This window comes from Haliotis rubra, unplaced genomic scaffold (assembly GCF_003918875.1).
Source record: "Haliotis rubra isolate DU_JTF1 unplaced genomic scaffold, ASM391887v1 Scf860, whole genome shotgun sequence".
Lineage (NCBI taxonomy): Eukaryota > Metazoa > Mollusca > Gastropoda > Lepetellida > Haliotidae > Haliotis > Haliotis rubra.
The window spans coordinates 267,093-281,560 of record NW_025767591.1 but is presented as its reverse complement, the minus strand read 5'-3'; the positions used below and the strand labels follow the sequence as shown (position 1 = coordinate 281,560).

Sequence of the window (14,468 nt, the reverse complement as noted above, 5' to 3'; positions counted from 1 at the left end):
ACACCACAAACGCGCGCATTACTGGTGAAACGTTATCGTGCGACTGGGCTCATGTCTGCCTGAGAACGCAAAGCTTGCTACGCGAACTAATAGTAGAACCAGTTTAACCACTTTATCCCTTTTGACTGCAGTTGGGTATCATTTGAAATGTAATCCACCTTTTTCTAGTGTGTCTTTAAGATATATGATAAATACACCCCACATGAAATCTTAACATACACGATTGAAATGTCCCACACAAACGAGATTTCGGTGTCACCATGGGGACGGCGTAATCACCGCCATCTTGTTTGTGGATAATGGCTGGACATACTTCGAGGCTACGATATGCGTGAAATTCTACAGTAACAGTACTTCGAAAACATTAAAATGGCAACTCAAACACAAACACTGCGTGGGAAATCTAATGCTAATCCATCCAGGACCCACGATTACCTGTATGGTATGTATTTAGATTTTAATAGAATTCCAGTTTAAGTTTGACAGTCCATTGTTTACGGTGTTTGCATTTATTACCACCCGCTTTCAGACAATTTGGACCATTTATGGTTCTGTTAAATAAGAATGCGATAAAGACGTTCGCCATACTGTCATAATCCGATTTCGTCAAAGCTATGAATTTAATTTGAACGAATGAACAGATAGATCACCGAAGCGATGTCAATGTTACAGGTAACTTTCTTCAGAAATGGGACATCAGTAATCTTTTCGCAGTGTCGTCTCCTTTGACTTCCATGTCAGTGTTGCAGAAGTATGATTTACAGGTTTATTTGTGGAGAAATATCGTACCACTCGAAATGCACTAAACAAAACTCAACAGTGACAACATATACCAATCTGAATTTCATAGTATCGATATGGACATAGAGATGCAGTGATTACATGTACAACTATAATTGTCTTTTGAAAACACATGCCAGCTGATTGTGTAATAATTGTGAACCACTGTTAAACTCTCCTTGCCTTAAGATGACACCAAACTAGATTCATTCATTGTTACTGTTTCCTTTTGCAGATAGCCACTATGTGCTGGCTAGTGAGAGAGATCATGCCAGGGCCATTTAAAGCCCACACAAGCACAGACAGGGTTGTAAGTACAATGAACATCAGCAAGCTGCAATTCTGTTGAAAGAATTTTGATATGTTTAAGTTCATGTGTGTAATTACTGTAAAATTGCTCCTACCCAAGATTGAATTTTGCCAGTGTTTAGCTGTCATTCAAGATTATCCTACACACACTGAGGGTCGTCATCCTTATCAAGACTAACTACATATTTTTGTTGTTGTCATCAGTGTAATTATGAGGGTTTTGCATGAGGGCATTTTTTTTGTCTGAAATGTTCCCAAAGACACAATGAACTGAAGCAAAATAAATAAATCACAACAATTCATGAAATTTATGGCTCATTTAAATAGCTTGTGTCAAATATGAGTTTGGGAAGATTTTGGTTTGTTTTTTAACTGAGAATGGGATAAAATGTGAACACATTATATTTAGCTCCTCTCAAAGTTTGTCACAATGCATGATGCTCCTCCTCTTCCTGTGATGTGCTTTATGTGAACTCTAGTATAACAATCTCCCTTCAGAAACGTGTGCCCAACTACAAGACGATGTTCAGCGAGCTCCGTCATCACCCAAGGTTTGGAATGCGCCTGGATGTGACTGACCCTGTGCCCAAGTTTATCTCCCGACAGTGGCGTGGCTACGCAGACCAGCAGCGAGAAGCTCTCATCAGATACACAACGTGAGGAAATCTACCAAATTTTGAGACGGAATTTCAGTTGTTTACAATGCTTATTGTGAAAATCAAATTGATGTTAGAACACACCAAAATAGAATCTCTCAGTGGAAGTAGGGTTGTTGATTGGTTTATTGTTGAGAGTGTTTGACACTGACACTGGCCTATTGTCGCTGTTGAGTAAATCCTCACAATGAGCAGTTGTAAGATTTAAATGGTGGTCCAGTGCTCAAGTCTAATCATGCTAATATTGATAATTTCTCCCGACTGAGTAACAGAAGTCTGTCACAAAATACCACAATTTACAACCTATGCAACACTTCATGGTGTGATGTTGATTGAGAATATCACCTAAGTGTCTGTTGATATCATGTATATCAATACCAATCAATAACAGTTTATAATGTACTTCTGTATTAGTAAGAATCCTGGAACGTAAGGAATTTGTGGTAATAGTAAACTTCTCTCTACCACTGTTACATTTAGTAACCATCCCTTGATTTAAATGAACTGGGTCCCGCTCCACAAAGTGTTTGTCACACTACTGTCGTAACTCTATAGTTTATCATAGGCTTATGAATCTCGTAGCACCAAGAACAGTTTGTGGATCAGGACCCAGTTCTGTTAATAAAAAGTGTTATGTTAAGTTATTGCTGACATTTGATGACACTGGGTATGAGGATGATGAAACAGAACCCAGTGGTCTAGACAGTCCCCAGTTAGCATGTGTATCACATGCCTTGTTGAGTATGCAGGTATTGTTCCTGTACGTTTAGTGCAGCTGTTTCTCTGTTTAGGTTCAACTATGACCCATCTGTGCAAGTTTCTTCAAAGCATTTTGCCAATGCTGAAGTTGCTGGCAGAAACAGATACAAATTCTTCAAGAGGTAAGCTGGATCTGATATCTCATAAATACTAGTCCATGGTTTGTCCTGATTCCGTTGTAAAGAGTAACATCAAGACAATATGAGCATATGTTTCTTCTAGAATTAGTCATTTGGTCATACAGTCTGGCAAATGCATGTGTCACCAGTCTTCTGAAGTATGTCTCTTCTATTTCAGACCGATCATCCCATTTCTGCAGCAAGTTCCTCCTGAAGTCCTGCTAGCCACATCAAGGTAGAGAACAGTGTTTTCACATTTGCTGGGGATTCCAAGTGGAATACTTCCCCAGGTCCCTGCTCTTATTTCCCTGTGGGTTGTCCGGGGCTGTACAGGTCCCTACACCATGCTGTCCCTGTGGGTTGTCCGGGGCTGTACAGGTCCCTACTACACCATGCTGTCCCTGTGGGTTGTCCGGGGCTGTACAGGTCCCTACTACACCATGCTGTCCCTGTGGGTTGTCCGGGGCTGTACAGGTCCCTACTACACCATGCTGTCCCTGTGGGTTGTCCGGGGCTGTACAGGTCCCTACTACACCATGCTGTCCCTGTGGGTTGTCCGGGGCTGTACAGGTCCCTACTACACCATGCTGTCCCAGTGTCCACTGCAGTTCCTTGTACCCCATGCATGTCTCTCTCAATGGGGATTCCAGGGTAGAACATATCCCCAGTTCTTTTAACAATATTTGACCATGCTATCACAATGACCCCTGTTTACATTTGTTAAAAGTTTAATGACAACATTGACCAATTTCATAAGAAATGATTGGTTTCCCTGCTAGACAAGATCCCCTGGCTGGTCCTGACCAGGCCCAGATGGAGCGACCTCCGACACCTCTGGTGAAAACCGTGGAGACACAGACCGATTATCGTGACTCTGAGGCTCAGACTGACCCCTACACCCCTGAATATGTGGTGAGGCCTGGGGAGGCGCCTGAACTGCTGACCCTGGCTACATTGTCGTATGGTGAGTTGGACACTGGTGTAACCACTGACAGGGGGGGCCAAATTCTCCAAACTTGCACTGCATACCTTGACACTCTCACAAACTCTCACTTCATCAGGATATAAGGGATAGATGGCCACTGATTTGTTTGTTAGAGACTTGTGGCTTTGTCAGTGATTTCCAAAACAAATATGTGGTAATGAAAGTGTCCTGGAGTATAAAATGTCATCTTTAAAACATGGCCACGGAATAATGAGCATCATCTATTCCTAGTCCTCAGAGCTGGTTCAGAATCAGGACTGTCAAATTTGGATCATCAAATAATTTGGATCAGCGTAATGGAATTGTATTTATCTCACACTGTATAATAGTCTGAGGCAAGTGGACAAACATGAATATTGAAGTCTGGCATTGATGGTCAGGACATAATTACAGTGCAGGCCCTCATCACGATAGGGCTGAATTATTACCGATGTGATATGAAGTATTAACTCACACACTTACAGTGCAAACCCTCATAACGATAGGGCTGAATTATTACCGATGTGATATGAAGTATTAACTCACACATTTACAGTGCAAACCCTCATCACGATAGGGCTGAATTATTACCGATGTGATATGAAGTATTAACTCACACATTTACAGTGCAAACCCTCATCACGATAGGGCTGAATTATTACCGATGTGATATGAAGTATTAACTCACACACTTACAGCGCAAACTCTCATCACGATAGGGCTGAATTATTACCGATGTGATATGAAGTATTAACTCACACATTTACAGTGCAAACCCTCATCACGATAGGGCTGAATTATTACCGATGTGATATGAAGTATTAACTCACACATTTACAGTGCAAACCCTCATCACACGATAGGGCTGAATTATTACCGATGTGATATGAAGTATTAACTCACACACTTACAGCTAAACTCTCATCAACGATAGGGCTGAATTATTACCGATGTGATATGAAGTATTAACTCACACACTTACAGTGCAAACCCTCATCACGATAGAGCTGAATTATTACCGATGTGATATGAAGTATTATCTCACACTCTTACAGCGCAAACCCTCATCATGATAGGGCTGAATTATTACCGATGTGATATGAAGTATTAACTCACACATTTACAGTGCAAACCCTCATCACTATAGGGCTGAATTATTACCGATGTGATATGAAGTATTAACTCACACACTTACAGTGCAGGCCCTCATCACGATAGGGCTGAATTATTACCGATGTGATATGAAGTATTAACTCACACACTTACAGTGCAGGCCCTCATCACGATAGGGCTGAATTATTACCGATGTGATATGAAGTATTAACTCACACACTTACAGTGCAGGCCCTCATCACGATAGAGCTGAATTATTACCGATGTGATATGAAGTATTAACTCACACACTTACAGTGCAGGCCCTCATCACGATAGGGCTGAATTATTACCGATGTGATATGAAGTATTAACTCACACATTTACAGTGCAAACCCTCATCACTATAGGGCTGAATTATTACCGATGTGATATGAAGTATTAACTCACACACTTACAGTGCAGGCCCTCATCACGATAGGGCTGAATTATTACCGATGTGATATGAAGTATTAACTCACACACTTACAGTGCAGGCCCTCATCACGATAGGGCTGAATTATTACCGATGTGATATGAAGTATTAACTCACACATTTACAGTGCAGGCCCTCATCACGATAGAGCTGAATTATTACCGATGTGATATGAAGTATTAACTCACTCACTTACAGTGCAGGCCCTCATCACGGTATGGCTGAATTATTACCGATGTGATATGAAGTATTAACTCACACACTTACAGTGCAGGCCCTCATCACGATAGGGCTGAATTATTACCGATGTGATATGAAGTATTAACTCACACACTTACAGTGCAGGCCCTCATCACGATAGGGCTGAATTATTACCGATGTGATATGAAGTATAAACTCACACACTTACAGTGCAGGCATAACACACTAGACAATAGTGGATGTAATTCACTGACTTACTGTAATGGTACCTCAGTGTAACACTCAGTGTGACATCTTGGAATCTGCTTAGGTCGAGGTCTCCCAGCTGGGCTTGCTGAGGTTGAGATGATAGAACGAGCACGAGCTAAGCGGGCATGGGAGGCAACTCTGCCGCCCTTGAGTGACACATCACAGCTAGAAAAGAGACGTCGCATGATGGATGAGATGGAGACGAAGGAATGGGCACTGAGAGAACAGGAGATTGAAAAGTAAGGAAGGAATCTGCAAAGAGACTTTGGCATTACTGATTTCAAGTCTACCTTGTTATTTTAACCAACTGTATAGTTACTGCCCCATCCATAAGTTAGGAAATTATTAAGCTAGCCATGTTACTTTGTTAGTGTACAAGAGCAGAAAACTTTAATACTTGTCCCAAACAGTTCTGGTTGGTTCCACATGCTGCTGTGAACCGCTGTTCCAATCTAGCCATGACAGTATTTGATTCCTTTTCCCAGCAGTTTTAGCCTTTGCAGCTACTCACTGTATTCATAAACAAACTGTTTCTACTGTTGCCATGGAAACTACTCACACATGACATTGTGTTCAGACTGCAGGAGGCGAGGCTGGAGGTGCTGAAGAAGCTGCTGAAACACAGGGAGGAGAACCATCAGGAGCTCAACGTTAAGAGACTCGATAAACTCTGGTCAGTTCTACTCATAAATACAACAATACTTCCGGTTTATGGATAATTTCAAATAGACCCTGGACAATTCAACCAAAATTTACATTTAACAATTATTGTTTTACTGATGGAGCATTGTAACTACCAGTCCTTGGTATTTTATATATTATTTACCATGATGAAGTGCAATCTGTTATAGTAATGATCATGTTTAAAAGGGAGATAATTTGTTGAGTATGAAGCAGTTGTCTCCCTTCATGTGGAACTGATTTGCCATCTCAATTTTCTCCTAGGTCCAAGAAACAGAGAGAGAAAGAACACCGTGTAAGGAAAATCAGGAATGAGCACATCAAAAGTAGGTATCACTGTAAAAAGAAAAGAAGCTTAAGCAAAATAACGTTGGAGCGGCACCTTCCATCAAGCCACAATCAGTTACTGTTGAGATATGCAGGTGACTTGTCAATATTCATTTTTGAGGTCCCCACTGTAATACAGCTATGTTTTTGCCTTAGGAAACAGAATTTGTGTGGAATTTTCGCAAATGGATATCTAGAAGGCTATGATTGCAGACCTTATCAAGAAGCATTTTGACTTTCATACTCTGCTAATTTCTTAGCTTTTAAGGATACAGTGATCACAAGGACTGAATTTGTTACAGTTGTTCTCATTGTTATGACTATTATTAAATTCAGTGATCAGGAAGCTCACTGGTAAACGTGAGCATGTTGAGGGGAAACTTCAGCGCCGCGACGTCATTCAAGACTACTCCGAATTTGCGTCTCAGAGTTATGCACCCAAGACGCGGGTTGGTATCTTCATTGACCGTGGCTCGGAACAGTTTGTTGTGAAGAGCAGGCATCTCACCACATACCAAGGTTGGTGTCAGTTTACTTAATGTAGAATATTAAGGAAATATTTCCTTAGACATTGAGATATTACAGTTAAACTTAAACCTCACATGTTGTTTTCTTCTTGGGGCATCCTCTGTTTAAACAGTTCACCAGCAAATTGTTTGCTGTTGGAAATGAAACAGTGTATTGGGTGGTGAGACTGTAATTGTTGCTGACAATATCAATCACTGGTTTCTCATCTAGCCATGATTCTTTACAGGCCACCTTCATGTAGCTGGATGCTGATTACAGCAGTGTTCTACAGTACTGGTGATATATTTTGTGTATGTTATGAATACTGCAACTTAGTTGGAGCTCTGTTGTAAGCAGTGTTGTTGTCTCCTGCAGGGTTGTTGGAGTTGGAGGCGTCCCTGCCTGACTTTGTGATGCAGCCCAGGGTGAAGGCCCCCAAACCCAAGACAGTCACCAAGGCCGGTTTCATCAAGCGCAAGTACCGCCAACAGAGGGAGCTGATGGAGATGCATGAGGTAGGAGGCTGACCGCGAGGACGTGTTGAATTATGTCCCTTACTTGAGGCAGAATTCTGAGATCATGGGTTTGAATCCCAGATTTGCCCTGGTTATGATTTTTTTCAGCCCCCCAAATTCAAGGCCTAAATTACATTGGTGTTGTCCCTCAAGTGAATATTAGAACCAGAGATGCCAATATTTAGAATTTTGGCATAGTCACAAAGAGGTTGTATGTGTTGGATGGAAGAACATAGTCAAGTATTGATAATGACAATTGATTCAGTGATGTAGGTGTGTTGACAGAGAGTGACAATATAGAAAGTCTGCCTAATAGTCCTGTGTATTACTGATGACCAGTTATTGAATGAATTGTGTGTGTAGATATTGAGTCACAATTCATGTCTTTCCTTTTTGTCCCCCAGTCCATCAAGGAGGCCAAGACCCGAGGGGAGGAGATGGCCAAACCCCTGCGATTCCTCCAGAAGATTGAGAAGCCAGTACCTCGCCCACCTACACCCTCTGTGGAGGTGCCATCACAGGTAGGAGTTCTGTTTCTTAACATCTTTCTCCCTGACTACCTCTTCCTGTGGGAAGGAGATCCCTGTAGTCTCTGGAGCACGTGTTTGTCATGCTACGTCCCAATGCCTCACATCTGTGTTCACCAAAACTGTCATTGCTGCAACCAGTGTAAAAGCAGCCATTACTGTCTTGAATGTTTTCCCCAAAACATACTGTCATGTACATGCATTAAATCAGTGATGATCATGATGATGATGAAGATTACGGTAAATATGTTGATGTATGGATGATGACATTGATGTAGATGGAAATGAATTAGTCCCCAGCATCATGATGAGCCGACTAAATCGATAGGGTAGTCAGTGACTTGGTTAATGGTGGGTCAGTGTGCCCTGATAGAGCTGACGATGCTCAAACCATCAATCACTGGATTGTCTTGTCCAGACTCCAGGTTATTTACAGGCTGCTATGAAAATTTTTAACTGGTATACTGCTGAGTGTGCTGTAATTTAAGTATGCAAACTTAATGTTGTGATGATGATGATGGAGATGACAGTTGTGATAGAAAGTAGATAAATGATGGTGATGATGATGATGATGATGATGGAGATGACAGTTGTGATAGAAAGTAGATAAATGATGGTGATGATGATGATGATGATGATGATGATGATGATGATGATGGAGATGACAGTTATGATAGAAAGTAGATAAGTGATGGTGATGACAATTATGTTGCTGCCACCAATGATGATGACAGGGATGATAAAAAAGACAATGCTGATGATGTTTCAGGTGGATGAGGAGAGGGAGCTGGCCACCATCTTCCTCCAGCAGGTGATCCGAGGCCGAGCTATCCAGAACATGGTAAGTCCTTCTGTTAAGGCACATTCACTTCTTGCCCATGGACCTTACCAATAGGACACCAGTTCTTAGTAGGAACCTATTGACAACCCAGTGGAGCAAGTTCAATGATAAATATCTCCCTGTCGAAAATAAATAACGGTTTGGGTGGCTGTTTTCATGTATATGTTCTCATGAAGTCCAGAATACAAGTGTCACTATTTATGAATTGAACAGCATAACGTTTGGTCAACGTCTGGATTCTAAAACTCCCTGTATTTTTGTGCCAGTCATGTAGTTACATTTGTATTAACATGGAAAACATAGGTTCCCAGTGTCTAAACAGCAGACTTAGAAGAAGTAGGTTTCTAACATACCCAGAGACAATATTTCTGTGATGAAACCCCAACTACACACACCAGAAGATCATGTGAACATCAAGTGAAATTCATGTGAAGAGTTCTCAGTGAGCAGTATGATTCATTGGACAAATTTGGGTATTTTCAAGGTGAACAGGAGGGAACCAACACTGAAAAGAACTCTGGTTATCAACCCTCGGTGATGTCAGCTTCTGACTTTACTGATGAATCAAAATGAATCACCTGGCTGGTACTCATTACTTCCAAAGAGCTCTTGAAGTATTTGCCGCCATATAGCTGGAATATTGCTATGTGTGGCTTCAAACTGAACTCACTCACCGCCACTTGAAGTAGCTATTGTGCTTCAAACTGATGGCCCATGGCATACTTGAATGCATTTCTTGTGACTTGTGACTTGTAAGCATTTTATTACGCATATCGGATGTAATGCTATCGTTGGGTGAAACTCTGCCTACAGTAAAATATACAGACTGCATGTAATTCCAGGGCTAACCAAGTCAAGTTTTTTTCTCTCTTTTGTTTCCCATTAGTGTGAGCTGATTGGCTCACTTTATTTCATTGCTGATAACAGAGTGATAGGAGTTTGTGTTGCTGTGCTGATGGATGTCGCTGGTTTAGTGTGTTTGTCTATGTTTTCTGACTATGTGAAGTTGTTGATATCCATATATAAAAGAGAATACAAGACCGGGTCTGTCCCAGGCAAGGTGAGACAGGTGATGGATCATGGTTGTGTTGTACAGATGTTCGAGGGCAAGGAGAAGAGGATGGAGCTGATCCACGAGCTGCGGTCCACACATGCACTGCAGGACGCGGAACAGGTCGTCAAGAAACAGGAGATGCAGGCCACCATTGCTCTGCAGCGACAGAGGAGGCTTCATGAGCACAAGGTGGGTTGTCTCCCTTGGGATAAACAGGAAACAGGGAGAACGCTGTGTTGACTGGGATGTTGGGTGGTTACGTTTGTGTGTCATCATACCCTATATTGCAGTAATCAAGAAGCCTCTAGGTAGGTAGATAGGTAGGTAGGTAGATTGGGTAGTAGTAGGTAAGGTTTTAGGGTGACCTTGGGCCTTAAGAGGCCTATATGTGCCATAGAAGTCTCTGTAACCTCAAAGTTGGTTGTCTCCCCTTGTGGTGACAGGGAAATACACGTGTCTGCCATTTTTCCGTTAGACAGTTAACTTTTATGTTGATTTCCCACGACCAACCTTGGTCACAACAGATCACCAGTACTCTATACTTGACTAAACTAGACCTCACAGAGGTCCGGATGTCATGATTGTATGTCATCCCACTCTACTGGTAGGAAAAAATATGTTACTCTCGCTCTTGATTTGCCATTAATGTTGCTGAACCCCAATCCTCTGTACAGGGTAAGAGCTAAGACTTCAATGAAGACGTGCTAATATAACAACAGCAACAACAACAACTACAAACATTTATATCCAACAACACTAACAGATTGATGATGATGATGATGATGATGATGATGATGATGATGATGATGATGATGATGATTGTTGTTGTTATTGTTATTATAGAAGCACATCCTATTTTTAGTCTGAGCTCTTCACTACTAGCTGCCAGCAAGCACTCTGAAAATATTTAAGACAAGCCATAAATAATGAATGTATATTATTTCTTTCCGACAATATTTCAAACTTTGTTGTCTCCCTTTGTTTTGGTGCTTTATTACCAGTCTACCTGATTACTTCACAGTCTGGATTAGAATGGAGAAATAGTCCTGTCTGACAGACAGTGGCAGCAGGCTAGTAGGCGGTGAACTTGATCAATTATGCAGTAGAGATCGATCGATCGTGAAGTGGTGGAAATCCAGTGAATTAATTATGAAGCCCAAGTGATTGAGTTCTATTGTCTGTGTATTGCGGCATATGGTAGAGAGTGTAGGTGGACATGGTGGCTGAAGGTTCCTCAGGGTAAATCTAGTTGTGTTCATGTAGTTATCTCACTCCTGGATGGAGCACTGAGTCAGGTGAGCCATGGGTCGTGCCGTTAACACTTAGCTAGGTACTGTTCTCCCGTGGACTCCATTGTCTGCGTCCTTGATTGCCCAGTGTAGCACACCTCCATTCTGTTATTATAAATACCCTGGACCTGACAATATACTATATAATTGGAGATGTCTAATCGGTTGATTGTAGTGGTATTATTATACTTAGTCTCTGAATATATATATAATTTTGATAGAAACAAATAATTCCTTTTAAATTGAAAAGGAGCCAAAGTGAGATGGGGGATTCAGAACCTGAACCTGTAGAAATGTAGACTTGCTTCAAGGGGAAATAATGTGGTCCACAGACTGTGAGACAGACTAGTGGTATTATTGTGGTACTGTTCTCATGGACAGGTCTTCATCGTGTAAACTACTATCCTTGTGTCATGACAGTGTGTATGATGCCGGACATGTTTGCCCCTGACCTGTGTTTGATGCAGGACATGTTTGACTCTGACCTCTGTGTATGATGCAGGAGACATGTTTGACTCTAACCTCTGTGTTTGATGCAGGAGACATGTTTGACTGATGTTTGACTGACCTCTGTGTATGATGCAGGAGACATGTTTGACTGACCTCTGTGTATGATGCAGGAGACATGTTTGACTGACCTCTGTGTATGATGCAGGAGACATGTTTGACTGACCTCTGTGTTTGTATGATGCAGGAGACATGTTTGACTGACCTCTGTGTATGATGCAGGAGACATGTTTGACTGACCTCTGTGTATGATGCAGGAGACATGTTTGACTGACCTCTGTGTATGATGCAGGAGACATGTTTGACTGACCTCTGTGTATGATGGAGACATGTTTGACTGACCTCTGTGTGATGCAGGAGACTTGTTTGACTGACCTCTGTGTATGATGCAGGAGACATGTTTGACTGACCTCTGTGTTTGATGCAGGAATCTCTGGTGGATGAGGCACTCAGCCAGGTGGAGGGCTCCAGTCTGGGGGATATGTTTGACTTCCTCAGCAAGGAGCTGACACGCCTGCAGGAGGAGAGGCGGATCCATGCCTTCTCCATGCTGGCCGAGAGACAGCGGCGCATCCGGGAGGCGGAGGAGAGTGGGAGGAGACAGGTTGAGGAGAGGAGGAGACGAGAAGAAGATGAGATCTTTAAACAGGTGAGGACAAAGCCTCAGTGGTGCCAAAAGCAACCCTGTGTGAAACAATAACAGCAAAAGTGTCTGAGGCATGAACATGGGTGTGGACGTGCAGCTGTGTTTTTCTGTCCCCAGACGGTGAAAGTGCATCAAAACTCTGTGGACACCTTCCTGGAGGACATCATCCTCGGCTCCATCGACAACACCGCCGACCAACAGGCCCGGCAGGAGATCCAGGAGATGGCCGTCACCATCAACGACGTGGCATATGAAATTGAGGATAAGTAAGTTAACAGCGCGCCATTCTTCAAACAGTGGAGTGAAATATACACCGTTTAAGTCACCCACATTATAAGGGCACCTGCCCCCAGAATCACCACTTTCAGAACAAACTTGTGTACCACTTGTTTTGTGTTCATATTTATTCAGTGTGCTGTAAACAATTCTATATTTGACAAAAGTTTTACAGCATTCACTTCAGGTGTAGGAATGTGCTCCTTCAGTATCAGGTGACAACAGCAGTGGTGGCCTTGAGTCCAGGGTTCTGTGTCCACAAAGCAATCTTAGTGTTACGACAATTGTAAACCTATTGGGAATTATGATCACCTTAGGTCCAAGATTGCTTCGTGGACTGGGGCCCAGATTTTTTCGTACTACAAAGCTTTGATTGTGTTTACCTAAATCAAGATTGTGTTTTCATGACACACGCTCGCTCGTCATGCCAAAGGCCTGGGTTTGATTCCCCACATTGGTACAATGTGTGAAGTCCATTTCTGGTGTCACCGCCGTGATATTGCTGAATATTGCTAGAAGCGGTGTAAAACTATACTCCCACTCGCACTAGATGACACATAATTATGCTTCTCTATCACACATTTGTGCTTGCCTATCAAATATTTGTTTCTTTGACCCACATAATTGTATTTTCCTGATCCATATGACTATGCCTTACTATTACATACAATTGTAATTGTGTTTTCAGACGTTCACAGCTGGATTCGGAGGAGATTGTGGCTGACTTGGTACACTGTTTCCTCCTTCCAGAGGTGCAGAAGACAACCGTCAGAGAAAAAGGTAAGAGCATCTAGCCTGTTTAACTTGCTGTCAGACCCACTTATCCTATATATATATATTTAACATCATCTAAAATAATTTCTCCAAAATTTCTTTTGATGATCTCAGTGCATGATTAATATTTGGGTTTCTGAAATATGAACATTTTTACAATGACTGATTCAACATGTGATTTGGAACCTCCCTGATTTAGTGAGGAGACAACAGAGGAAGTATTTGCTGGCTGCCCACAAAGAAATCCACAAGGAAGGAGAGGAGATCATTGACATGAATGCCAAGGCTGTTCCTTCCTCCGCCCCACGACTCTTGACCGCCGGGCAGGAGGAGGAGTTATTTATGTCAACTAACATTGACTTGACCGCCGGGCAGGAGGAGGAGTTGATTGAAGCCCTGTGAAAACCAATCACTGCATCGCGGACAACTAAGAAAGACAACTCTCAGAAATGGACAAAATCTGGCTTTGTGTGCACAAAAGTTTTGTTCTTTTGTTTTTTATTAGGATATTAATTGAATTTAATCAACTGACAGCAGGGTTTATGACACCAAGTGTTCTCACATCTGGCCCATCGCCCCTTTGTCATGTTGTTATTTTCAAATTGTGTCAGTACAGTTTTATGGGGGCAAAACAGTGTAAGATGCACAATGTTACAAAAGAACATTTCTGGTGTCCCTTGATATGGGAGGAGTGAGAGAGTTAGTTAGTTCTGGTGCTGTTCTCAGCAATGTATATGGAATGAATCAGTGAATGAGCACTCATGTGTGCAGAAAGATGTGCAGACAAATCAAGAAGAACAGTCAATCAGGTTTCAGTGAAATGTGGTGTAATCAAACTGCAACACAGAAGTCGGTTTCACCTTTACTGTTTACCATGCTCAGTTCAGCATGTGACAACTTCTGGAGCCAACTACAGTATC

The 14,468-nt window shown here is 42.0% G+C and overlaps 1 protein-coding gene across 1 annotated transcript; it reads left to right on the top strand.

The window, feature by feature from the left end:
* The first annotated feature begins 258 nt into the window (after positions 1–258).
* On the top strand, positions 259–13,950 carry LOC124262945 (cilia- and flagella-associated protein 91-like). The gene is given in 20 exon segments (XM_046697559.1): positions 259–442; positions 1,016–1,058; positions 1,060–1,090; positions 1,588–1,745; positions 2,537–2,626; positions 2,802–2,858; positions 3,403–3,587; positions 5,666–5,843; positions 6,182–6,277; positions 6,550–6,611; positions 6,949–7,131; positions 7,495–7,634; positions 8,039–8,155; positions 8,931–9,002; positions 10,099–10,245; positions 12,280–12,501; positions 12,616–12,764; positions 13,463–13,554; positions 13,748–13,875; positions 13,924–13,950. Coding segments are annotated over 20 exon segments (2,250 nt in total). The 5' UTR covers positions 259–369.
* The last annotated feature ends 518 nt before the right edge of the window (positions 13,951–14,468 follow it).